The sequence below is a fragment of the Diaphorina citri genome, unplaced genomic scaffold (assembly GCF_000475195.1).
Source record: "Diaphorina citri unplaced genomic scaffold, Diaci psyllid genome assembly version 1.1 scaffold1570, whole genome shotgun sequence".
Taxonomy (NCBI): Eukaryota; Metazoa; Arthropoda; class Insecta; order Hemiptera; family Psyllidae; genus Diaphorina; species Diaphorina citri.
In genome coordinates, this window is record NW_007378996.1 from 29,787 (window position 1) to 56,638 (window position 26,852).

The 26,852-nt window shown below is 43.1% G+C and overlaps 2 protein-coding genes across 6 annotated transcripts in view; both read left to right on the forward strand.

The window, feature by feature from the left end:
- LOC103516445 overlaps positions 1–15,433 on the forward strand; it is a 26,428-nt gene extending 10,995 nt beyond the window's left edge. Inside the window, exons 3-7 of the mRNA XM_017447049.2 lie at positions 8,793–8,921; positions 12,592–12,728; positions 13,265–13,474; positions 14,393–14,601; positions 15,127–15,433. Coding sequence (XP_017302538.1) covers positions 8,793–8,921; positions 12,592–12,728; positions 13,265–13,474; positions 14,393–14,601; positions 15,127–15,433 — 992 coding nt within the window. The remainder of the gene's footprint in view (positions 1–8,792; positions 8,922–12,591; positions 12,729–13,264; positions 13,475–14,392; positions 14,602–15,126) is intronic.
- Positions 15,434–15,711: 278 nt separating this feature from the next.
- Positions 15,712–20,840, forward strand: LOC103516443. 5 transcript variants are annotated; one of them, XM_008481406.3, is made up of 4 exons: positions 15,726–15,786; positions 16,077–16,154; positions 19,129–19,892; positions 20,441–20,836. In XM_008481406.3, exons 1-4 carry the CDS (start codon positions 15,739–15,741, stop codon positions 20,517–20,519), a joined length of 969 nt encoding a protein of 322 aa, XP_008479628.2. In that variant the 5' UTR covers positions 15,726–15,738; the 3' UTR covers positions 20,520–20,836. The 5 variants fall into 5 exon arrangements, with proteins under 5 accessions (XP_026684640.1, XP_017302539.1, XP_008479628.2 ...); XM_026828838.1 differs by lacking the exon at positions 19,129–19,892 and adding an exon at positions 16,630–17,393 and having other exon boundaries at positions 15,740–15,786; positions 20,441–20,840; XM_017447052.2 differs by lacking the exons at positions 19,129–19,892; positions 20,441–20,836 and adding exons at positions 16,630–17,393; positions 17,841–18,226 and having other exon boundaries at positions 15,744–15,786.
- The last annotated feature ends 6,012 nt before the right edge of the window (positions 20,841–26,852 follow it).

Here is a 26,852-nt window from a genome sequence, read left to right on the forward strand (position 1 = left end):
AGCAAATCTATGAAAATGATAGAGAGTCTATGTATAGAGGATCTCTATCATTTTCAAAAGTTTAGTTTTGCAGACGACTACGAGCTACTAAAAGTCGAGTGTCTACGGCGTAGTCTATCCTTTTCATGAGAACCAATTCACCTCTGACCCTTTTGATCAGGTACCATTTCATCTCAGTTTTTCTTTTTTGGAAACCCCCTCTTCTGAAGCTTGTTTCCCCTCATTTGGCGTAATAGCGCCTGTACTAAACCATAGGAAAAAGAGATGCAACGAGCTTCAGAAGAGGGGACATTGCAAAAGGTTAACACAACTTTTCTCACACCCACAGCCAGCCTAGTTAGCTTGGTTGGTAGCGCGCCTGCCTTGTAAGGTTTGATTTCCGCCCGGGGCGGATTTTATCTTGAACGGATAATGTTCGTTCTCGGAACGGCTGGCTATCCTGTATTTCTTCTCTCTTAGATTTCGGGACGATAAGACCTTAGCAGTTACAGTTCCCTCTGTCAAACCTCTTTAAAAAAAATCTCTCCCCCACAGTTTATTCCGAGCAATGGCGTCTTGGTGGATGGCTACGACGATATCTACGCACCAATCGTAGACCGGGAAGTTGAGAACATTCCCCTCCAGTCGTTCCTTACCCCTCACTCCAAACTGAAAGGCCGTCAGTACCAAAACGACCTTGGCTATAACAGCATGTCGCGGTTCAAACCAGGGAAGGACACTCAACCAAATGGGTATCCTGCCGGGTAAGTCAGCCAATACTTCAGTGTAGGCCCGTCTCAAATTGGAAGCGTAGACGTGCGACTTTCAGTAGCGCGTAGTCGCTTGCAAAAGCAAACCTTTGAAAATAATAGAGAGTCTATGTCTAGAGGATCTCTATCATTTTCATAAGTTTAGTTTTGCAGACGACTACGAGCTACTAAAAGTCGAGTGTCTACGGCGTAGTGTATTCTTTTCATGAGAACCAATTCACCTCTGACCCTTTTGATCAGGTACCATTTCATCTTTGTTTTTCTTTTTTGGAAACCCTCTCTTCTGAAGCTTGTTCCCCTCATTTGGCGTGATAGTGCCTGTACTAAACCATAGGAAACAGAGGGGAAACGAGCTCCAGAAGAGGGGACATTGCAAAAGGTTAACACAACTTTTCTCACACCCACAGCCAGCCCAGTTAGCTTGGTTGGTAGCGCGCCTGCCTTGCAAGGTTTGATTCCCGCCCGGGGCGGATTTTATCTTGAACGGATAATGTTCGCTCTCGGAACGGCTGGCTTTCTCCTATCCTGTCTTACTTCTCTCTTAGATTTCGGGACGATAAGACCTTAGCAGTTACAGTTCCCTCTATCAAACCTCTTAAAAAAAAATCCCTCCCCCACAGTTTATTCCGAGCAATGGCGTCTTGGTGGATGGCTACGACGATATCTACGCACCAATAGTCGACCGGGAAGTTGAGAACATTCCCCTCCAGTCGTTCCTTACCCCTCACTCCAAACTGAAAGGCCGTCAGTACCAAAATGACCTCGGCTATAACAGCATGTCCCGGTTCAAACCAGGGAAGGACACTCAACCAAATGGGTATCCTGCCGGGTAAGTCAGCCAATACTTCAGTGAAACAGATTAGGGAAAGTAAGCCAGCGACGATAGCATTATGTGCTAATGCACCAGTTCCCAGTGGAGCACTCGAGTTACGCAACGTTGCACTTGGTTGGTATGCGGATGTGGGTGACCACCTGAGCGATCGTGTGCTGTTAGATTTATTTTCGGACCCGTTGAGGCTGGATGAGTTTGTGAGGAGGCGCGGGTAGCTTGTCGCCTTTTCGATTCCAAATAAAAGGTCATGTTGATGTCTTCATCAGGATACCACCTTTGGCTTTCTAGTTGTCGACTTGGTTAGTCTACTATACAAGGGATTTTTTTTTTTTTTTTTTTTTTTTTTTTAAAGTTTTTTTAGACTGTTCGTTCCAACCTCTGTTGTAAAGGTGTGTCCACACACAGTCGACGAGTCGACCCACCGATGTCAACCGAACCGTCCACACTGCCTCGACAACATAGATTTTCCTCGTCCATCGACGCCCGGTCGATTATGTTTGAACACACCTTAGGGATCAAATGAAAATGAAATGTGGATTAATTTAATTTAGTACGAGTAGGTACCTATGACTGCTACTTTTATCTAAAATCAGCAAAATTAAAATTTGACTGGGATTGACACAATTGATTTGTTTGACCTGCTTAGAATTCGGGGTACACTCATTCTCATGAAAACAATTTTATTTAGAAGTAACTTTTTAACTTTGGTAAAGTTACCAGTGTATAATTATTGAATATCTTCCTAGAATGAGGGATTAGGCAAAAGGATCTTTAGTCCTTCGCTGACAAAATAAATAATAATCTCTAGTAAGAGCCTTTTATTCCTGTTTCGTTTTCTTCACAGTGACAACAACCAAGTCCACATCTATCTCGATCTCCTCGCCTACCAGACCCCGGAGTATCAACACATCTACGAGGATATTTGGCGGGACATCAAAAAAGAGAAGCTAGCCTACTCTGGCGGCAAGGGAGACAAGCTCTTCCTGAATGGCGGCAACACACCGTCAAGCCCCGTGTATGACTACCGATTTTAAAGCCAGCCTAGATATCTTGGAGGGTAGCACGCCAAGTCGCAGGTTTTATACTCGCCAGGGGCGAACTTCTATCCTTGAAAAAATATAAAAAAAAAGCTAGCCAGGAAACCCGGAACTTCTTTGGAACCCTTCACCTTCGGAGAGCCCTTTATGAAACAATTACAACCCACGGATAACTAAACCCAAAGAAAACTTAACCCATCTTTTGGGACAGTTGCTCCTACAACTGAGTGCCAGCCTAGTTAGCTTAGTTGGTAGTGCGTCTGCCTTGTAAGCGCTAGGCCCCGGGTTCGATTCCCGCCCGGGGCGGGGCGGATTTTATCCTGATGGGATAATGTTCGTTCTCGGAACGGCTGGCTTTCTCCTATCCTGTCTTCCTTCTCTCTTCAATTTCGGGACTATAAGACCCTAGCAGTTACAGTTCCCTCTGTCAAACCTCTTAAAAAAAAAAAAAAAAAATCCTACAACTGAGTGGCCTTGTGTATAGAGTTAAGCACTCCAAACTTACTCAAAACTGTTGACCAGATCTCTATGGCGGGTCACTTGCGCTGGTTTCCGATAGCTCCGAGTCCCATACCCTATTCCGTGAGGGCGAAGGTGTCTCGGGCCCCGCACAGGTTGGTCCCTCATAGGAGTTGAGTCACCAGGAGACGTAGCCGATGCAGGAAACCGCCTGAAACATCGGAGTGGGGGGCGGGGGCGGAAGTGAGAAAACTGTGAATGAGACAGAATGGAGAAGGAGGGTTGTTGATCTAAATTTCAAGCTTTTCATCTTTTTTTATTTTGGGCTTGGGATTTGGGATACAGTCAGAAGTTTGGTTTGAGATCAGGCTTTTTGGGTTCATTCTGGTCGCTAGGAAGCTGTTAGCTAACATCCGAAGCTCCTCAATCACTTATTTTTTTTTTTTTTTTTTTTTTTTTTTGACTAGGCTGCCAATGTGCGATGGGCCTGAGTGCGTGTCCACAACGGTCACCATGGACCTATGGACCATTGACCCTTGTCTAGACAATGGACCATTGACCCTTGTCTAGACAATGGACCATCGCAGAAAAAATACCTACTAGGCTTAGTTTCTTCATTTTCTGCGAGGGTCAGTTCTATGGTTGGAGCTATGGTCAAGGCTTCGTAGAGGACGCTTATAATTCATTAGCATGGTTCATTTTCGCCAGCCTAGTTAGCTTAGTTGGTAGTGCGTCTGCCTTGTAAGCGCTAGGCCGCGGGTTCGATTCCCGCCCGGGGCGGATTTTGGAAGGGACTGACAAGAAACGCCGACCCTATACATATAAGTAGGAAAGAAGAAGAAGAAGAAGAAGAAGAAGAAGAAGATTGAATTTATTTATTTCCTAATTGAGAGTCATTTACAGAGGAAAACTGTGGTGTGTCCAAACATAGTCGATCAGCCGTCGATCAACACCGATCCACATTAAATTAGAGTCGATCGACGGTTGTCGAGTCGTCGACTGTGGGTGGGCACGCCTTAACAATCAGAGTCCTTGTCCCTTAAAGAAGTTTGATAGAGGGAACTCTGATGTCTTATCGTCCCGAAAGCGAAGAAAGAAGGAAGACTATTTAGGATGAAGATCGCCCCAGGCGGGATTCGAACCCGCGACCCAGCGCTTACAAGGGAGGCGCGCTGCCTTCCAAGCTAACTAGGCTTAGCAACTTGGGTTTAAGCAGTCAGAACCTAATGGGAGATGGGAGGTATAGTAAAAGGACGCTATGATCTCCGCCCCACTCTGTATTTAGCCCGTCCTTCCTTTATTATTACGACAGTAATGTAAAAAGATATACGGGACGGGCTATTGTATTTGCTTCGGTGTCGTCTGTCTGTGTGTCTGTTCCCATAGAAGGACTTATCCAAACCTGTCGCCTGTCGACCTATATATCAAATTAAAGGTCTTTTTACCAGGAACACGAAAGTGGTGGTGCAAATTTTGTCCAGAGAACCAAAAAGCCAAAACCTATATATCAAATTAAAGGTCTTTTTACCAGGAATACGAAAGTGGTGGTGCAAATTTTGTCCAGAGAACCAAAAAGCCAAAAAACTAAAAAAATGGACGGGCCCAGCTTGTTAGACTAATATGAGGATCCATCACTCCTAGGATAGGATAGCATTACCTTGAAATTGTTAGCATGATGTATGTACTGTATTGTTACATTGGGATAATGTATGGCAAGTCACATGTGAGGTTGTAATTTATTGCTATTAGTGCAGGTTAGGTACTCTGCCGGAGTACCTAAACAGGGTCGGAGTCAGGGGCAGTTCGGTCCCCTTTGTCCCAGGCCCGGACACATCAAGGGTAGCAGGAACCAGCGGTTTCTAATTTAACTAAAACTATAACCTATTTGATTTTCAGCTAAATTTCCTTTAGGGTAGGGTAGAGCTACATATTTATTTTTCAGCAAAGTTTACAGCTTTGGGTCGGGGTTGTAAAAATTGTACCTCGTCACTTGCACATTACTTTTAGCACAATGTTCACATTACTTCAAGGCAAGGCCGTATTTAGAAGGAGGGGGGCCCCTATTGATATTTTATTTTGAACATCATAAAGAAACAGTAAAAAAAGTTGCAAAGAGTGTCCCATTGCCATATCGATCAGCCTAAAAAAATGGACGGGCCTAGCTTGTTAGTCCCTCCGGACGGGCCCAGCTTGTTAGACTAATATAAGGATCCATCACTCGTAGGACAGGACAGCATTACCTTGAATTGTTAATATGATGTACAATTGTACATATGTGTATGTACTGTATTGTTACATTGGGATAATGTATGGCAAGTCACATGTGAGGTTGTAATTTATTGCTATTAGTGCAGGTTAGGTACTCTGCCGGAGTACATAAACAGGGTCGGAGTCAGGGGCAGTTCGCTCCCGCTTGTCCCAGGCCCGGACACATCAAGGGTAGCAGGAACCAGCGGTTTCTAATTTAACCCAATTTAACTAAAACTATAACCTATTTGATTTTCAGCTAAATTTCCTTTAGGGTAGAGCTACATATTTATTTTTCAGCAAAGTTTACAGCTTTGGGTCGGGGTTGTAAAAATTGCACCTCATCACTTGCACATTACTTTTAGCACAATGTTCACATTACTTCAAGGCAAGGCCGTATTTAAGGGGGGGGGGCGAGGGGGGGGGCCCTATTGATATTTTATTTTGCCATACCTCGGCTGGGATTGAACCCACGCCCTCCTGTTTACCAGGCGAGCGCCTTGACCACTACACCACCGAGGTAGGTAGCGCCTTGACCACTACACCACCGAGGTAGGTAGCGCCTTGACCACTACACCACCGAGGTAGGTAGCGCCTTGACCACTACACCACCGAGGTAGGTAGCGCCTTGACCACTACACCACCGAGGTAGGTAGCGCCTTGACCACTACACCACCGAGGTAGGTAGCGCCTTGACCACTACACCACCGAGGTAGGTAGCGCCTTGACCACTACACCACCGAGGTAGGTAGCGCCTTGACCACTACACCACCGAGGTAGGTAGCGCCTTGACCACTACACCACCGAGGTAGGTAGCGCCTTGACCACTACACCACCGAGGTAGGTATTCCATACCTCGGCTGGGATTGAACCCACGCCCTCCTGTTTACCAGGCGAGCGCCTTGACCACTACACCACCGAGGTAGGTAGCGCCTTGACCACTACACCACCGAGGTAGGTAGCGCCTTGACCACTACACCACCGAGGTAGGTAGCGCCTTGACCACTACACCACCGAGGTAGGTAGCGCCTTGACCACTACACCACCGAGGTAGGTAGCGCCTTGACCACTACACCACCGAGGTAGGTAGCGCCTTGACCACTACACCACCGAGGTAGGTAGCGCCTTGACCACTACACCACCGAGGTAGGTAGCGCCTTGACCACTACACCACCGAGGTAGGTAGCGCCTTGACCACTACACCACCGAGGTAGGTAGCGCCTTGACCACTACACCACCGAGGTAGGTATTCCATACCTCGGCTGGGATTGAACCCACGCCCTCCTGTTTACCAGGCGAGCGCCTTGACCACTACACCACCGAGGTAGGTAGCGCCTTGACCACTACACCACCGAGGTAGGTAGCGCCTTGACCACTACACCACCGAGGTAGGTAGCGCCTTGACCACTACACCACCGAGGTAGGTAGCGCCTTGACCACTACACCACCGAGGTAGGTAGCGCCTTGACCACTACACCACCGAGGTAGGTAGCGCCTTGACCACTACACCACCGAGGTAGGTAGCGCCTTGACCACTACACCACCGAGGTAGGTAGCGCCTTGACCACTACACCACCGAGGTAGGTAGCGCCTTGACCACTACACCACCGAGGTAGGTAGCGCCTTGACCACTACACCACCGAGGTAGGTATTCCATACCTCGGCTGGGATTGAACCCACGCCCTCCTGTTTACCAGGCGAGCGCCTTGACCACTACACCACCGAGGTAGGTATTCCATACCTCGGCTGGGATTGAACCCACGCCCTCCTGTTTACCAGGCGAGCGCCTTGACCACTACACCACCAAGGTAGAGCTCTCGTCTACCTTGTAAGCGCTAGGTCGCTGGTTCGATGGTCCCCTGGGGCGGATTTTATCCGAAACAGATAAGGTTCATTCTCGGAACAGCTGACTTTCTCCTATCCTGTCTTTCTTCTCTCTTCGCTTTCGGGGCGATAAGACCTTAACAGTTACAGATCTCTATATCAAACCTTTTGGTAAAAAAGCCAGCGAAGATAGCATTATGTGCTAATGCACCAGTTCCCAGTGGAACACTCGAGTTACGCAACGTTGCACTTGGTTGGTATGCGGATGTGGGTGACCACCTGAGCGATCGTGTGCTGTTGGATTTATTTTCGGACCCGTTGAGGCTGGATGAGTTTGTGAGGAGGCGTGTACTTTGTCGCCTTTTTGATTCCAAATAAAAGGTCATGTTGATGTCTTCATCAGGATACCACCTTTGGCTTTCTAGTTGTCGACTTGGTTAGTCCATTATACAAGGGATTTTTTTTTTCTTTTTTTTTTTTACAAAGTTCTATTGCAAATCTGCCTCTAACTTCTTGATCGTGAGTGTATGTACTGAAATCTATACATACTGATCTATACAGTATGTAGAGAGTTCCTACCTAGGTGTAGGTACCTAGTTTAAATTGCATTTTTAATTTAACAATAACTAATTTATGTTGGGCTGTAATTTTCCCTCAATCTGGATAGGTAGATAGCTTCAATTAATTACCCTTACCTATATACGTAGTACCTATAATTAATTCTATTGTGTTCTAGAAAAACCTGTAGGAAGTTTCTGAAGACAGGATGTTTAACTTTTCCCAGCTTAGTCAGCTTGGAGTTTGAAGAGTAGCTCATTTTCCTTGTAAACGGAAGGTAGCGGGTTCGATTACCGTCCCGGGACGAGCTTTATCCTTAGGTTCGTTCTCGGAACGACTGGATTTCTCCTATCCTGTTCTCCTCTCTTCGAATTCGGGACGACCAGATCTCCGTTGTCATTAGGGTTGCCAGACGTCCCGTATTTCCCGGGACGTCCCGTATTTTGGGCACTTTTCACCACCACCGACGCAGGTATAAATACGGCCCTGGGTACTAGGTATTATCCACTCGTACTTACCTATAATGTTACCCTTTTCATTTCCAGATCCAGGGTCTCTTGTGGTCGTCATTCTCGGTTTTCCTTCTCGCCATACAGACCTGTGCTCTCCGGTTCGACTCCCTAGAGGTCAGAAATATTTCTTCACTCACCGATAAGTTCACGTTCGTCCGGAATTTGATTTACATCGCCTATCTCTCAGGTACGTCAAAAAATTGGTTTTTTCTTTCTTTTGAAGAGGTTTAATAGAGGGAGCTGTAATTGCCAAGGTCTTATCGTCCCCAAAGCAAAGAGAGAAGAAAGGCAGGATAGAAGAAAGCCAGCCGTTCCGAGAACGATCCTTATCCGTGAGGGATAAAATCCGCCCCTATCGGGAATCGAACCCTCGACCTAACGCTTACAAAGCAGACGCGCTACCCTCCAAGCTAAGTTATAGGTGGACGGTCATTGAGCGGGAATCGAACCTGCGTCCTAGCTATAAACGTCCTAGCTATAAACTAGGCTACTATTTCTCCTACCAGTTAATAAAAGTTCTATTTCTTCTACCATTAAATTATTTATTAATACTTCTCTCATTATTTTTCCCTAGGGAACTGCAACTGTCGTCAAGATGACATGGTATCCCTCAAGAACGCCACGTCAGAGAGAACTTACAATCTCCTCTTCTTTCATGGCTTCCTGAATGCTTTGTGGATCCCCATATGTGTTCTACTGATAGGTAAACGATAAGGTTATTTTTTTAAAGAGGTTTGGTTTAAACTCCGTTTAACTTTAACTCTCGGATCAATCTCCTTGGTTGATTAAAAAAATAAATAAATAAAAAATAAATAAATAGCCAATTATATTGCTTAATTCGAGAGTTAAAACTTAAAATCACTTTGGCGGATTCCCCTTCTTTCTGTTTCAATGCATGAATATAGGTACAGTAGAACCTCGATTATATCAACTCTCTATTATATCAACTCCAACAAGCTGGGCCCGTCCCTCCGGGAATTTTTTAGCCCGTAGTTTATTCGATCGTGATTAAAGAAAATCAGTACCTATGTACCTACCTAATTTGTTTTTTCTTCAGTTTATTATTATTCTTGATTTGATTTTTTGATTTTACTTTCATGTAATGATTTATAATCAAGACTAGAGCCCGTTCTCCCTTTATTCCCAATATACCTAATGTTTAAATCACCCATCCATTCGATTATATCAACTTTTATACAGAACCTCGATTGTATCAACTACCCTCGGTCCCAATTAGTTGATATAATCGAGGTTCTACTGTACTAGAAATTTTGTTAATCAGTGCTATAAAAAATTGGACTCCAAACTAATATTGTTAAACAGGGTTTAGGTACCTACTAGATATTTTGTTAAACAGTGCTACCTCTGTTAAACAGTGCTAAGTATACCAACAAAATTGGATTCCACATCACCATTATCTGACACTAGGCTCTTTTTTTTTCCCTTTAGGGCGCTTTCTCGCTCCCGACAGTAGGTCGTTCGCGCCCAACCTATTTCCAGCACCTACGAGGGTCGTGGTCGTGAGTGACCTATTAGCCAATGATAACCTAGGATGACTAGGATGACGAAGGTGGACCGAGGTTGTGACGGGATTTTGTCGGATCGATGTATCGTACGCCTCTTAGTGGTTTGTGTGGTAAGTGATTTTTACTTTCTAGGTATTTTTATTCTTTCTGCCTGGAATGGACTGACAAGACGCGCCGACCCTATATACATATAGGTAAGTAGGAAAGAAGAAGAAGAAGAAGAAGAAGAAGAAGAAGAAGAAGAAGAAGAAGAAGAAGATTTAATTTATTTATTTCCTAATTGAGAGTCATTTACAGAGGAAAACTGTGGTGTGTCCAAACATAGTCGACCGGCTGTCGATCAACACCGATCCACATTAAATTAGAGTCGATCGACGGCCGTCGAGTGGTCGACTATGTGTGGACACGCCTTAACAATCAGAGTCCTTGTCCCTTAAAGGAGTCTTATCGTCCCGAAAGCGAAGAAAGAAGGAAGACTATTTATGATGAAGATCGCCCCAGGCGGGAATCGAACCCGCGACCTAGCGCTTACAAGGCAGACGCACTGCCTTCCAAGCTAACTAGGCTTAGCAACTTGGGTTTAAGCAGTCAGAACCTAATGGGAGATGGGAGGTATAGTAAAAGGACGCTATTTTAAGAGATTTGATAGAGGGAACTGTAACTGCTATGGTCTTATCGTCCCGAAATCGAAGAGAGAAGGAAGACAGGATAGGACATTATCCCATCAGGATAAAATTCGCCCCGGGCGGGAATCGAACCCGCGGCCTAGCAAAACTAGGAAAACTTCAGAAGGAAGAGTGCTACCAAAAATCAAACTTGCAACGTTTTGGTTTCCTTTTACCCCCGGATTTTTTTTTTTTTTTTTTTTTTTTTTTTTTGGTTCGCCACGTCAGAAAGGACTTACAATCTCCTCTTCTTTCATGGCTTCCTGAATGCTTTGTGGATCCCCATATGTGTTCTACTGATAGGTAAACGATAAGGTTATTTTTTTAAAGAGGTTTGACAGAGGGAACTGTAACTGCTATGGTCTTATGGCCCCGAAATCGAAGAGAGAAGGAAGACAGGATAGGAGAAAGCCAGCCGTTCCGAGAACGAACATTATCCCATCAGGATACCCGCCCCGGGCGGGAATCGAACCCGCGGCCTAGCGCTTACAAGGCAGACGCACTACCAACTAAGCTAACTAGGCTGGCAAAGAGAGAAGGAAGACAGGATAGGAGAAAGCCAGCCGTTCCGAGAACAAACATTATCCCATCAGGATAAAATCCGCCCCGGGAATCGAGCCCAGTGGCCTAGCGCTTACAAGGCAGACGCACTACCAACTAAGCTAGCTAGGCTGGCTGAACCTTAACTTAATTTATGCCGACAACCTAGCGCTTACAAGGCAGACGCACTACCAACTAAGCTAACTAGGCTGGCCATTTCACTTCTTGGATTTGGCGTTGGGAATCGAAGGATAGGAGAAAGCCAGCCGTTCCGAGAACGAACATTATCCCATCAGGATAAAATCCGCCTCGGGCGGGAATCGAGCCCAGTGGCCTAGCGCTTACAAGGCAGACGCACTACCAACTAAGCTAGCTAGGCTGGCTGAACCTTAACTTAATTTATGCCGTAGGACGAAAGCCAGCCGTTCCGAGAACGAACATTATCCCATCAGGATAAAATCCGCCCCGGGCGGGAATCGAACCCGGGACGAAAGCCAGCCGTTCCGAGAACGAACATTATCCCATCAGGATAAAATCCGCCCCGGGCGGGAATCGAACCCGGGTCTAGCGCGAGCCGTTCCGAGAACGAACATTATCCCATGAGGATAAAATCCGCCCCGGGCGGGAATCGAACTCGCGGCCTAGCGCTTACAGGATAAAATCCGCCCCGGGCGGGAATCGAACCCGCGGCCTAGCGCTTATAACCCGTTCCGAGAACGAACATTATCCCATCAGGATAAAATCCGCCCCGGGCGGGAATCGAACCCGCGGCCTAGGTGTTCCGAGAACGAACATTATCCCATCAGGATAAAATCCGCCCCGGGCGGGAATCGAACCCGCGGCCTAGCGCTTCCATCGAGAACGAACATTATCCCATCAGGATAAAATCCGCCCCGGGCGGGAATCGAACCCGCGGCCTAGCGCTTACAAGGTAGAAGTCTTATCGTCCCGAAATCGAAGAGAGAAGGAAGACAGGATAGGAGGAAAGCCAGCCGTTCCGAGAACGAACATTATCCCCGCCCCGGGCGGGAATCGAACCCGCGGCCTAGCGCTTACAAGGCAGACGCACTACCAACTAAGCTAACTAGGCTGGCCGATAAGGTTAAAACAACAGGGTATTCCAGTCAGGGCCATATTTACAGGGGCTCAACAGGCCTGGGCCCCCGTTCGGAGATTTAGGGACCCCTAAATATAGTAAGGTACCTGCATACCTACTGAAAATATTTGCCCAACATTTGGAATATCCCCCACTCCCTAGTTAAAATCCTGGGTAAGTACAGGAGTCAAGTCACTGGTAAAGTAAGGTGAGTCCGGTGGTAAAACGTTGACTTGCCAAGCAGAAGGCTCGAACCACCGGACCACCACTTTTGAATCATTCAAATCATTTGGCATTAATCGGGAGTATAGGTGAGCTTGCTTGCAATGCAGAAGGGCCCGGGTTTGATCCCTGCATCCAACACTTTCTTTCTAGCCCTTTCCCTTCTTCCCTCTCCCTCCCTCCCTATCTCTCTCTCTCTCAAGATCCTTCTTAGACCAGCCACTCACTATCAGGTAGACCTGACAGGCGGACCTTATCAGGTGTACATGTCAGGTCTGATAGTGAGTTGTGCGTAACCTTAATTTATTTCTACCGTGATTTCAGTGGCGATTCTCGGCAGAGTACGAGGGTGTATGGTGTCAACCTTCTTTTACACTCCGTGGCTGATTGTAACATTGCTAGTGGTATCATTCGACCTGATAGCCGCCAGCTTCTATCTACCTGATCTAGATCATACCAGGGTAAGTAAAGGTAGAAACACACTACTATCACGTCACGTCACGTGAGCTCATGGGGAGTCAGAAAGATGTAGTTCAAAGTTTTCTCATAATATTGTTGGTAACCTCGTTCAGGACAGCCACACCACTATCACGTCACGTTTGCTACCTTAACTTTTCTCACTGAATCGGAACGGACGTCTTACCGTCCCGAAATCGTAGATGGAAGGAGGACAGAATAGGAGAAATCCAGCCGTTCCGAGAAACAAGATTATCTGTTTTATAACGTTCGTTCAAGCAACCTAGTACCTACTTTTAAACAGGCGATCCAGTTTCCAACGTTCAAGAACCAGCAACCTAGTACTTTTAAACAGGCGATCCAGCTTCCAAACTGACTGGGCTGGTGGAAAGGATGACTTTTTCTTTATAATGACAAATACTTTATTTGGACCGCTAAAGTAAGAGCGGTCCCTTTTTGTCAGCAGCAGAATGAGAGTTTATTTCAATTCTTTTCGAGTATTTCTATGTCCAATAATACAGTTTTTTCACGAATATTTCAGAATCTACAGGACTTCCTCACCTACATTCGATTCAAGGAGTCCACCACGGAGGATTCCATACCGAAGCGGTTCACCTGGGACCAGTACACCCCGTATGTTCCTCTCTTCTTCATCGTCTTCTTCACCAAAGCCATAGTGCTGACTCTATTCAACATAGTGACATTCCTGCAAGTCCTGGGACTTTCCCTGAGGATCTGTCGGGAACGGAGGGTGAGTTTTCTGGATTCCTGATCCTTCTCGTCACTTGCATATTACTTTTAGCACAATGTTCACATTACTTCAAGGCAAGGCCGTATTTAGAAGGAGGGGGGGGGCGAGGGGGGCCCCTATTGATATTTTATTTTGAACATCATAAAGAAACAGTAAAAAAAAAAGTTGCGAAGAGTGTCCAATTGCCATCGATCGGCCCTGGGACCGATTAGGCCTCGAACGCCCCTTCAGTGTTGGTGTAGGTACCTATACCTATCATACTGACATATTCAAGTAGGTACCTACATACCTAGATACATGTGTAGGTACCTATACCTATCATACTGAAATATTCAAGTAGGTGCCTACATACCTAGATACATGTGTAGGTAGGTACCTAATAGATGGATACCTACATATAGGTACCCTATAATAGTTTAACTGAAAAACAGTCATGATAATCTACAATCAAAGCTATTGTAGGCTACGCCATGTGATGAAAACAGGCTAGAGAACAAACAACCACTCCATAGGTATCTACATACCTAGATACATATGTAGGTACCTATAACAGTTCAGCTGAAAAACAGTCATGATAATCTACAATCAAAGCTATTGTAGGCTACACCATGTGATGAAAACAGGCTAGAGAACAAACAACCACTCCTGTAGTACCTACCTACTGATTTCTTACTAGATAAGTGTGAGAGGTTTCCTTAGATAATATTATCCAGATGTCAGATGTAGGTACCTAGTTACACTTGGGTGCAATAATTACCTACAGGGAATCTTTGAATTTCCAAGTCCAATTTTATATCCCATCACTCTGATAGCGAAGCCAGCCTAGTTACACTGAGAAAAAAAAAAAAAAAAAAAAAAAAAAATAGGAGTTACAGTTCCCTCTGTCAAACCTCTTTAAAAAAAATCTCTCCCCCACAGTTTATTCCGAGCAATGGCGTCTTGGTGGATGGCTACGACGATATCTACGCACCAATCGTAGACCGGGAAGTTGAGAACATTCCCCTCCAGTCGTTCCTTACCCCTCACTCCAAACTGAAAGGCCGTCAGTACCAAAACGACCTTGGCTATAACAGCATGTCGCGGTTCAAACCAGGGAAGGACACTCAACCAAATGGGTATCCTGCCGGGTAAGTCAGCCAATACTTCAGTGAAACAGATTAGGGAAAGTACCTACGTGATTCCTTAGTGAAACAGTGCAGCTGTCAAAACAGACTGTTCGTTCCAACCTCTGCTGTAAAGGTGTGTCCACACACAGTCGACCCACCGATGTCAACCGAACCGTCCACACTGCCTCGACAACATAGATTTTCCTCGTCGATCGACGCCCGGTCGATTATGTTTGAACACACCTTAAGGATCATATGAAAATGAAATGTGGATTAATTTAATTTTAGTACTTTTATCTAAAATCAGCAAAATCAAAATTCGACTGGGATTGACACAATTGATTTGTTTGACCTGCTTAGAATTCGGGGTACACTCATTCTCATTAAAACAATTTTATTTAGAAGGTAAAGTTACCAGTGTAGGTATAATTATTGAATATCTTCTTAGAATGAAGGATTAGGCAAAAGGATCTTTAGTCCTTCGCTGACAAAATAAATAATAATATCTAGTAAGATCCTTTTATTCCTGTTTCGTTTTCTCCACAGTGACAACAACCAAGTCCACATCTATCTCGACCTCCTCGCCTACCAGACCCCGGAGTATCAACACATCTATGAGGATATTTGGCGGGACATCAAGAAAGAGAAGCTAGCCTACTCTGGCGGCAAGGGAGACAAGCTCTTCCTGAATGGCGGCAACACACCGTCAAGCCCCGTGTATGACTACCGTCCCTCCATTCACCCCTGGTGGGCGATAGAAAAGGTCTGTCGTCTCTCCCCTCAAACCCACCTTATGCACTCTGCCTATCGGAGCTTAAACCCCCATTGGTGGGAGTGGTATCTTGGAGGGTAGCGTGCCTGCCTTGTAAGCCCTAGGTCACAGGTTACATTCAAACCCGGGGCTAACGTTAACTTCTACAGATAAGGTTCGTTTTCGGAACGACTGGCTTTCCCTTATCCTCTTCTCCTTCTTCGATTTCGGAACTATAAGACCTCCGTTGTTAGAGTTCCCTCTATCAAACCTCTTCAAAAAGATTCGTCATGGGAAAGGCTGACTTTCTCCTATTCTGTCCTCCTCTTTGACGGGGTCACACTTAGTCGTTTATTCTGTCAAACCTATGAGAAAAAATCTTACTAATAGCTATTCTCAATTTCCTTATGTCTCTTCCAGTGCTATCCAGTTTGATTCACATCGAAACTCCACGGTCTGTAATGGCGCCTTGTAAACCGAGGATGTACAATGGAGTCAAATTCAGTGACACACCTCCAGCACTACCTGCCTGTGTAAGTTTCCACCCAATTCCCGGCTTTTCCGCTCAACTCCCGATTTGTTTTATAGATAATAGCGATTAATATAGACAACTCAATCGTTCACAGGAAGATGGGACTATGGTAGTTGCAAAAATAACATAGGCTCTTCTTCCTGGGAACGATTCAACTATCGATTTGTCCAAGAAAGTTTAGGTCGTTTTTAGAATTTTAAGTCACGGCGCTTTCCTGTAATGGCGCCATGTAAACCGAGGATGTATAATGGAGTCAAATTCAGTGACACACCTCCAGCACTACCTGCCAGTGTAAGTTTCCACCCAATTCCCGGCTCTTCCGCTCAACTCCCGATTTGTTTAATAGATAATAGCGATTAATATAGACAACTCAATCGTTCACAGGAAGATGGGACTATGGTACTTGCAAAAATAACATAGGCTCTTCTTCCTGGGAACGATTCAACTATCGATTTGTTCAAGAAAGTTTAGATCGTTTTTAGAATTTTAAGTCACGGCGCTTTTAACAGCTAATTGCCGGAGTCACAAGCAGAGTTTAAACTCGGTTTAAGTTTAACTCCTCGGCGCTTTTAACAGCTAATTGCCGGAGTCACGAGCAGAGTTTAAACTCGGTTTAAGTTTAACTCCCAGATTAAGCATTCGCCAATTAGATTGCTTCATCCAAGAGTTCAAGTCAAACAATAACAGTAATAGCCCATTGTTAAGAAAAAAGGACTTTCCAGTCCTATTCAAAAAGTATAAATAATCGCCCTTATTATTTTTCCAGAACAAATCATGTGACAAACTCAAGTTAAAACCATCAAAGAAAATCTCCAACTGCTACGAAGAGATCAGCGTGTACTACAATCACAACTATGTGCCTGGTCCTGGGGACTGTGATCAACGCCATCATTCTATTGAAGAGACAATCAGTGAGGGCAGCAAAAGTGGCGATGAGCTTAGAAAAAGTGCCAAAGACTGTGGTGATAAGTTTACCAATGGTGTTAAAAACTGTAGTGATAACTTTAGTAGTGGTGTAAAAGACTGTAGCAGTGATAGCAAATGTGATAAAGGTGTAAAAGAAGTTACTCGTGGTGTAGAAGCAGTGGTAGACCATAAAAGTAGTGACAAAAACGGCAATAGTGCTAAGCCTTGTAGCACAATTGACGAAGACTTTTACATCACTGCACACAAGTGTTCTGAGAAGGGTAGTTGTAGTCCCTCAAAATTCAAGAGCAAATGTTCCCGTCCAAATCCGCCGGATTTGTCCACGTTACCAACTTGTCAAAGTGGGAAAAACACAAATGGGAGTCGAACTTCTGAAGATGGAACCCAAAATTCTGCATATAAAGAAGATTCCAAAGAATGCAACCAAAATTCTAAAGATAATTGCGACCAGACTTCTGACCAAAATGGAAACCATACGACTGAAGAGATTGCAATAGTGACTAGTCCGCAATCTGAAAGGATTAGTGTGCAATGTGGAAAGACTGAGGTGGTGACCAAACCACAGAGGAAGCGAAGGATAGGGCTTGCCCCGTTGATAATCAAGTAAGTCAACAACCATTTTATTAACCTATAGGTACCTACAAATAGGTAAATAGGTATTTTCATAATTATTTTTGATATTATTTCTACGAGTTTAACGTCACTGCATAACTGCCAAGGTCTTTAGTGACGGGAGTTTTACCCACCATTCAGCGACAAGCTATTCGCGTGAAATAACCTCACCTAGCCTGACTAGGGACGGGAAAAGCAGCAGGCGACAACTCAGATTATTACCCATCTGGATACTAACCAAGCAACGTTGCTTCACTTCAAAGTATCATCGCTGGCTTACATTGACTTAAAAGCTTAAAACTGCGGGAGTAAAGGGACTTTTCAGTCTCATTCTGGCAGGATAAACAAGGTATATTCTATTTTATTATATTCTATTCTACTTATGTGGGTACGTATATCTTCCATGACATTGGTAACCATTTTCTGTTTTATTTTCAGACCTATACTTCCACCAATGGACGTCACAGCTGACCAGAACCGTGACATAGATATCAACCAAGTTGCCAAATTGTGATCTGAGGAAACGTTGAATGATCAGCTAAACCATATCTAGTCAGAAGTCCCATACCGCTTTATTAGAAAATCTGAACCAAAGTAAATTAAATTAATTATAATTATTTTTACTTTTATTTGTTTGTACCCTAGTTAAGCATCAAGGCTACGTGAGATTAATATAGATATTTTTACTCAAAATAAATAAAATTATTGGACGATAAAAATGAGACAGAAAGCTTTTTACTTTTAATTCGATAGCATACATAATAGTTGTAGCTAAATGTTTACAAATTAAACAAGACCTCGTTATTATTATTATCAAATTCTAATGATTGTTTTCTATTTCTTTATTTTTTACTACTTTTATTTTGATGCAATAAATATAATTGATTAATAAATGTTATAAATGGTTACAATAATAAAATGATTAATAATAATTTCTTAAATATTATGATAGTTTTACGGATATATCTAATTGAATTATTGTCTACTTACCTTCATACAATAAAGGTTGTAAACTAAGTAGGTACTTACCTAAATGTTTTCCAATAAAGAAGAGATTTTTAACTTAAAAATAAAAACTCAAACTTTGCTTAATCTTACAAGTATGAGTTTAACGTTTAACTTAAGCTAAGTTACTCAGATTGTGACCCTGGCTATCAAGAGCCAAATTACTGTTATTTCTAAAAGTGTGACCACACATAGTCGGCCAGCCATCGATGTCGACTGAACCGTCCACACTGCCTGGACAACATAGATTCACCTCGTGGATTAACTATGTTTGGAGTGTTTGGACACACCTTAAGATATTTCCTCAAGGTTAAGATGGGTCGTTTATCTACAAACAGCCAGTTCTTCGTAACAGCTCTACAAGGGCCGTCCGGTAATCATTCGGCTCTTCAGAAGCCCCATGAGGCCGTCCACTGCTTCCTTTATTCGGCCATTCTCTACCGACCGGCTGTCTATCCCCTCTTCCCTTCTGCCACTCTCGAATATCTTGCTCCCTCACATACCGTCCTCCCTCGACGGCGCTTTTAACAGCTAATTGCCGGAGTCACAAGCAGAGTTTAAACTCGGTTTAAGTTTAACTCCCAGATTAAGCATTGGCCAATTAGATTGCTTCATCCAAGAGTTCAAGTTAAACAATAACAGTAATAGCCCATTGTTAAGAAAAAGGGACTTCCCAGTCCTATTCAAAAAGTATAAATAATCGCCCTTATTATTTTTCCAGAACAAATCATGTGACAAACTCAAGTTGAAGCCATCGAAGAAAATCTCCAACTGCTACGAAGAAATCAGCGTGTACTACAATCATAACTATGTTCCTGGTCCTGGGGACTGTGATCAACGCCATCATTCTATTGAAGAGACGAACAGTGAGGGCAGCAAAAGTGGCGATGAGCTTAGAAGAAGTGCCAAAGACTGGGGTGATAAGTTTACCAATGGTGTTAAAGACTGTAGTGATAACTCTAGTAGTGGTGTAAAAGACTGTAGCAGTGATAGCAAATGTGATAAAGGTGTAAAAGAAGTTACTCGTGGTGTAGAAGCAGTGGTAGACCATAAAAGTAGTGACAAAAACGGCAATAGTGCTAAGCCTTGTAGCACAATTGGCGAAGACTTTTACATCACTGCACACAAGTGTTCTGAGAAGGGTAGTTGTAGTCCCTCAAAATACAAGAGCAAATGTTCCCGTCCAAATCCGCCGGATTTGTCCACGTTACCAACTTGTCAAAGTGGGAAAAACACAAATGGGAGTCGAACTTCTGAAGATGGAGCCCAAAATTCTGCATATAAACAAGATTCCAAAGAATGCAACCAAAATTCTAAAGATAATTGCGACCAGACTTCTGACCAGAATGGAAACCAAACGACTGAAGAGATTGCAATAGTGACTAGTCCGCAATCTGAAAGGACTAGTGTGCAATATGGAAAGACTGAGGTGGTGACCAAACCACAGAGGAAGCGAAGGATAGGGCTTGCCCCGTTGATAATCAAGTAAGTCAACAACCTATTAACCTATACCTACAAATAGGTAAATAGGTATTTTTATAATTATTTTTGATATTATTTCTAACGAGCTTAAAACTGTGGGAGTAAAGGGACTTTTCAGTCTCATTCTGGCAGGATAAACAAGGTATATTCTATTTTATTATATTCTATTCTACTTATGTGGGTACGGTACCTATAGTTCATAGTTTTCGCATAATATTGTAGGTAATTTCGTTCTGGACAGCCACACTACTATCACGTCACGTGAGCTCATGGGACGAGATGGTAGCGTGTTTCTCACTGAATCTGAACGGAGGTCTAAGCCAGCCGTTCCGAGAAGGAACTTTATCTGTTTATATTGTTTAGGATAACGTTCATCCAGGGCGGGAATCGAACCCACAATCTAGCGCTCACAAGCAGGAGAGCTACTTTCCAAACTGAACAGACTGGCGGAAAGAATTACCATTTTTTTCCTTTAATCAGACCACCAACGTAAGAGCAGTCCTTTTCTGTCAGCAGTTCTAATAAACTACCATTTTCTGTTTTATTTTCAGACCTATACTTCCACCAATGGACGTCACATCAAGTGACCAAAACCGTGACATAGATATCAACCAAGTTGCCAAATTGTGATCTGAGGAAACGTTGAATGATCAGCTAAACCATATCTAGTCAGAAGTCCCATACCGCTTTATTAGAAAATCCGAACCAAAGTAAATTAAATTAATTATAGGTAATTATTTTTAATATTTTTACTTTTATTTGTTTATGCCCTAGTTAAGCATCAAGGCTACGTGTGATTAATATAGATATTTTTACTCAAAGAAAATAAATAAAATTATTGGACGATAAAAATGAGACAGAAAGCTTTTTACTTTTAATTCGATAGCATACCTAATAGTTGTAGCTAAATGTTTACAAATTAAACAAGACCTCGTTATTATTACTATCAAATTCTAATGATTGTTTTCTATTTCTTTATTTTTCACTACTTTTATTTTGATGCAATAAATATAATTGATTAATAAATGTTATAAATGGTTACAATAATAATATGATTGATATACTAATTTCTTAAATATTACGATAGTTTTACGGATATACCTAATTAATTTATTGTCTATTTAGTATTTACCTTCATACAATAAAGGTTGTAAACTAAGTAGGTACCTACCTAAAAATAAAAACTCAAACTTTGCTTAATCTTACGAGTATGAGTTTAACGTTTAACTTAAGCTAAGTTCAACTTAAGCTTAACTTAAGCTAAGATTGTGACCCTGGCTATCAAAAGCCAAATTACTGTTATTTCTAAAAGTGTGACCACACATAGTCGGCCAGCCATCGATGTCGACTGAACCGTCCACACTGCCTGGACAACAGACAACATAGATTCACCTCGTGGATTAACTATGTTTGGACACACCTCAAGATATTTCTTCAAGATTAAGATGGGTCGTTTTGCTCGTTTATCTACAAACAGCCGGTTCTTCGTAACAGCTCTACAAGGGCCGTCCGGTAATCATTCGGCTCTTCAGAAGCCTCATGAGGCCGTCCATTGCTTCCTTTATCCGGCCATTCTCTACCGACCGGCTGTCTATCCCCTCTTCCCTTCTGCCACTCTCGAATATCTTGCTCCCTCGCATACCGTCCTCCCTCGTCTCTCACACTCCTTCCTCCCTTTCTTCGTCTGCCTGCCATACTGTTTCCTTGTTTATGTTCTCTTCCACAGTCCATTCCTAGTTCACAGTGTCTTGTCTCACTAATCACACCTTCCCCAGAAGTGTTTTTTCTGTTCCTTTCTTCATATCTCGATTGACTTTGGTTATCTCTTCCTCCTCCTCCTCCTCCTCCTCCTCCTCCTCTTTGTCTTCTAATGTCCTTCGCACCCGTTTTTCCGCTGTTCGCTTCTACCAACTCTCTAACATATCTTCCTTTATGTTCTCTTCCACAGTCCATTCCTAGTTCACAGTGTCTTGTCTCACTGATCACACCTTCCCCAGAAATGTTTTTTCTGTTCCTCTCTTCATATCTCGATTGACTTTGGTTATCTCCTCCTCCTCTTTGTCTTCTAATGTCCTTCGCACCCGTTTTTCCGCTCTTCGCTTCTACCAACTCTCTAACATATCTTCCTTGGTTTCTTCCTCCACTCCCTCTCTGCCTTCCCGAATAGCCAATTCCTCTTCCCCTACCTCCGTAACAGTCTCCATTTCCCCTCCCTCCATAACTGCCTCCATTTCCCCTCCCGCTCTCTCCCCCACCACTAGGCGTGTGGACGGACCTTGCGATCAGCTCTCTGATAATTGAGCACCTTGTGGTCGGTGTTCTTGTGGTCGAAACGAAATAAATCGTCCCCGATGTCGTCCCGAATTTCGTGGTCGTCGAGAAATCGGTCGTTTTGGATCGGTTTATCGTCATGGGGATGGTTGTCGTGATGGGCTTTGTCGTCATAGTGATGATTGTCGTGATGGTTGCCGTGTTCGTCGTGAAGGCCATGGTCGTTGTTGTCGTCATCCGGATCGTCTTCGTCTTCATAGCTGCCGGATTCGGTGAAGGATGAGTTGACTGTGTAGTCATCGTCATCTTCATCATCCCTGAAAACATAGAAATTTTAGTCAGTTAAGGATTTTAAGCACTAGGCCGCGGGTTCGATTCCCGCCCGGGGCGGATTTTATCCTGATGGGATAATGTTCGTTCTCGGAACGGCTGGCTTTCTCCTATCCTGTCTTCCTTCTCTCTCCGATTTCGGGACGATAAGACCCTAGAGTTACAGTTCCCTCTGTCAAACCTCTTAAAAAAAAAAAAAAAAAAAAAAAATAGAGAAGTGGTCAATGTAATCAAATTAAAATGTTCCTTCTGATATTATGTTGTTTCATAGGTACCACCTCCCTCCCAAATAAATGAGGAGGTTCAACAGACCTAAAGCACCGTTCAAACCGGTGGAAAATTGGTATAATACGTCGGTGAAACCGTCATAATAAATTGGTATATTGGTAATACCGGTATAATTTATTGGCTTGAGATGTAAAGGCAGTGTTTTCCGCCCGCCAGTACACTCGACCGTAAAACACCAGCCTTACTCACTTTACACCGCTTTTTCACTAGATCTTAGCCTTTTGCGTACAGAATCAATTTCACCAGAATCGCTCTTACGGTAGGATTCATGTCCCACATGAAACTCAAGCGTTGTTGTTACAGTCAGACGTAAACAAAACATTTTTTTCAAATACGGTAGGATTCATGTGAGACATGAAACCTCCGAAAAGCGATTTGTGGTAGGCTTCATGTCACACATGAAATTGTTCCCTCGCTTTTAATTTATTTTCTTTTTTTTCCTAGTTCCAAGCTTTTCATCTTTTTTATTTTGGGCTTGGGATTTGGGATACAGTCAGAAGTTTGGTTTGAGATTAGGCTTTTTGGGTTCATTCTGGTCTCTAGGAAGCTGTTTGCCAGCATCTTAACGAAGCTCCTCAATCACTTAGGCCAGTCACACACTATCAGGTAGACCTGACGTGTGTGTGTGTGTGTGTGTGTGTGTGTGTGTGTGTGTGTGTGTGTGTGTGTGTGTGTGCTCCGTAGGTATCAGGTGTGTGCTCTTCAGGTATCAGGTAGACCTGATAGACGGACCTGATCAGGTGTACCTGTCAAGTCGACCTGACATAAGTGGCTGGTCTTAGCCGGATTCTAACGTTGGACGAAGGGAAATTCATGTCTGTAACTTAACTATTTATTGTCATTCCAATGTTACTGAACTCAAGTGGGAAGGTTAACCTTGAATTCTACATTACAAAGCGTGATGTTTACAATAGAGAGTTCCGGATTCTAACTTTGGACGAAGGGAAATTCATATCTGTAACTTAACTATTTTATTGTCATTCCAATGTTACTGAACTCGAGTGGGAAGGTTAACCTTGAATTCTACATTACAAAGCGTGATGTTTACAATAGAGAGTAACAACAAAGGTTACAAATGCTGCAGTCCTGAGCTGTTAGGTACAATGAACTTTTAATTAACCCTTTGTTGAATCTCCAGCCCAAATATGAGCCTCGATAAGATCAGTTCTTCTTCTTCTTCCGCGCTTTTTCCCGTGTTTAGACGGGGTCGGCATTTTTCGTCAGCCTCTCAATCAGCCCTAGCTAGTGTGATCGCTTTGGGGCCTTTGGACTCACATTTGATTTTAGCCTTAAAAAGATCAGTCTGATGATCTACCTATCTAACGAGGATGGTGACAAATGCCAACCCCGCTGGAACGGTAAAAAAAAGCAAAGAAAAGAAGCCGACGACTCACAAAATTATCTGTCGGTATCACTGTTAAGGTGTGTAGAGTGTCCACACATAGTCGACAGGCCGTCGATTGACATCGAACCGTCCACACTGCCTCGATAACATAGTTTCAGCTCGTCGATCTACGGCCGGTCGACCTGGGTATACTTAATACCCAGGTCAACCTCGGAATCCTCGGATTGACCTCAATCCTGAGACATTCCACGGTGGTAAAAATCGATAGACGATTTGCACGAGTTTGATAAAATTTGTCAAAATGTTCAACACGGAGGAAATTTTCTCACTAGATAATATTAGCCCGATCAGGGATCAGGTCTTAGATGGTCCAGTAGAATTTCTTTTTCTGAATCATTTCTACAGTTTATTGAACCACTAGTTTGACTAGTTTGCTGCGTTTGACACCTAGCGGGTTAACCACACAATGGAGAAAAATTGAAAGTGCCGAAAAAGCTTTCTCTTTTTCTCTCCCCCCCCTCTCTCTCTCTCTCTCTCTCTCTCTCTCTCCGTCTCCCTCTATTTTTCCATCCTTCTCTTTCTCATCGTAAAACTTGTTATTAAAAACCTCTCTATTTTTCCAAATTTCAAAGTCTCGTCATTCAAGCATCGTTAAACTTTTTTTGATGTCTTGTGAAAAAAAAAAGTGGAGGAGGAATTTTTTTTTTTTTTTAAGTTTTCAGAAAATTTATTTGAAGTTTTCTTTTCCCAAGAATTAGTCCTCAATTGAGTTCGTCAGACAACCCGCGCGGGTGAAAGTTTAAAGACAAACTTGTATTGAACTTTGATATTTTTCTATACTTTCCGTCTAGGAACATTTTAATCTCGTCTGGAAACTCCGGAAAGATGTCGGGTTCAGAAATGTCCGGGACTACAGATACTGAGGTGAGTTTTGAACCTGAAATGGACCTACCTAGTGTTTCCCTCAGTTGGAAAATGTCTTATTCCGTACCCAAAATAACAAATAATCTTCGAAAAATACCAACCTTAATAATGTTAGTGGTCACACTAATAATAATAATGTTTATTGTATCCTATAAAATAATCTCACAAGTAATCAATTTGTTTCCTTGTCTGAAATTTTACCACCCTGAATTTAAAAGCTCAAGCATATTCTACCTTGTCTTCTTCCACTTACCTGGTCACAAGTCTCTCCGTCTGGTTCAGTTTGCCCTCGCCTCCCAGTCTAGGGGTCGCAATTATTGTGTCTTGTCTAATTCGTAGCAAATCGTCTTCTTCAAATAATCTAGAAAAACTCTTGTCTTCTTCGTACCAAATCTTCAAATAGAGCAGAAAACTATTGTGTCTCGCTTAATATTGCATTGTCATCTTGGTTCTTCTTCTTCCCTCTTTTCCTCCGAATTTCCCATTCTGGGTCCAAGGTCATCTGTTGATCATATAATCGCTAACCGTGTCAGCAGATTTTCTTTCAGACTGGAAATTAGTCATTCTTTCTTTTTCCAGGTGAATTGATTCGGGCCACTTTTGTTTTCTGACTGTGAGGACTTTCTTGACTTTTTTTTTTTAAAGATGAGTAGTGTTCCACCGCCGTTTTTATTTCGTAGCAATGGAACAACTGCTACATTAGACGCTTGTGGCCTGTGTCGTAGCATGCCCATCCCGGGTCCAGTAGAATTTCTTTTTCTGAATCATTTCTACAGTTTATTGAACCACTAGTTTGACTAGTTTGCTGCGTTTGACACCTAGCGGGTTAACCACACAATGGAGAAAAATTGAAAGTGCCGAAAAAGCTTTCTCTTTTTCTCTCCCTCCTCTCTCTCTCTCTCCCCTTTCTCCGTCTCCCTCTATTTCTCCATCCTTCTCTTTCTCATCGTAAAACTTGTTATTAAAAACCTCTCTATTACTTTTTTTTTCAAATTTCAAAGTCTCGTCATTCAAGCATCGTTAAACTTTTTTGTGATGTCTTGTGAAAAAAAAGTGGAGGAGGAATTTTTTTTAAGTTTTTAGAAAATTTATTGGAACTTTTCTTTTTCCAAGAATTAGTCCTCAATTGAGTTCGTCAGACAACCCGCGCGGGTGAAAGTTTAAAGACAAATTTTTTATTGAACTTTGATATTTTTCTATACTTTCCGTCTAGGAACATTTTACTCCTCTAGAAACTCTGGAAAGATGTCGGGTTCAGAAATGTCCAGGACTACAGATACTTAGGTAAGTTTTGAACCTGAAATGGACCTAGTGTTTCCCTCAGCCAAGCCTTTACGTTGGAAAATGTCTTATTCCGTACCCAAAATAACAAATAATCTTCGAAAAATACCAACCTTAATAATGTTAGTGGTCACACTAATAATAATAATGTTTATTGTATCCTATAAAATAATCTCACAAGTAATCAATTTGTTTCCTTGTCTGAAATTTTACCACCCTGAATTTAAAAGCTCAAGCATATTCTACCTTGTCTTCTTCCACTTACCTGGTCACAAGTCTCTCCGTCTGGTTCAGTTTGCCCTCGCCTCCCAGTCTAGGGGTCGTGGCTTCGACACTTCCATCGTCATCGTCCACATCAGTTCCATTACCAAGGTCTGGAAACTCCGGAAAGATGTCGGGTTCAGAAATGTCCGGGACTACAGATACTGAGGTGAGTTTTGAACCTGAAATGGACCTACCTAGTGTTTCCCTCAGTTGGAAAATGTCTTATTCCGTACCCAAAATAACAAATAACAATTCTTCTT

Excerpts from the sequence above, each read along its gene's own strand:
- LOC103516443 (XM_026828839.1), top strand. The coding sequence starts at position 15,739 with ATGTCTCTTCCAGTGCTATCCAGTTTGATTCACATCGAAACTCCACGG. Across the intron at positions 15,865-16,629 it reads CTCCAGCACTACCTGCCTGT|AACAAATCATGTGACAAACT; the intron begins GTAAGTTTCCAC and ends TTATTTTTCCAG. Across the intron at positions 17,394-20,440 it reads CTTGCCCCGTTGATAATCAA|ACCTATACTTCCACCAATGG; the intron begins GTAAGTCAACAA and ends TTTTATTTTCAG.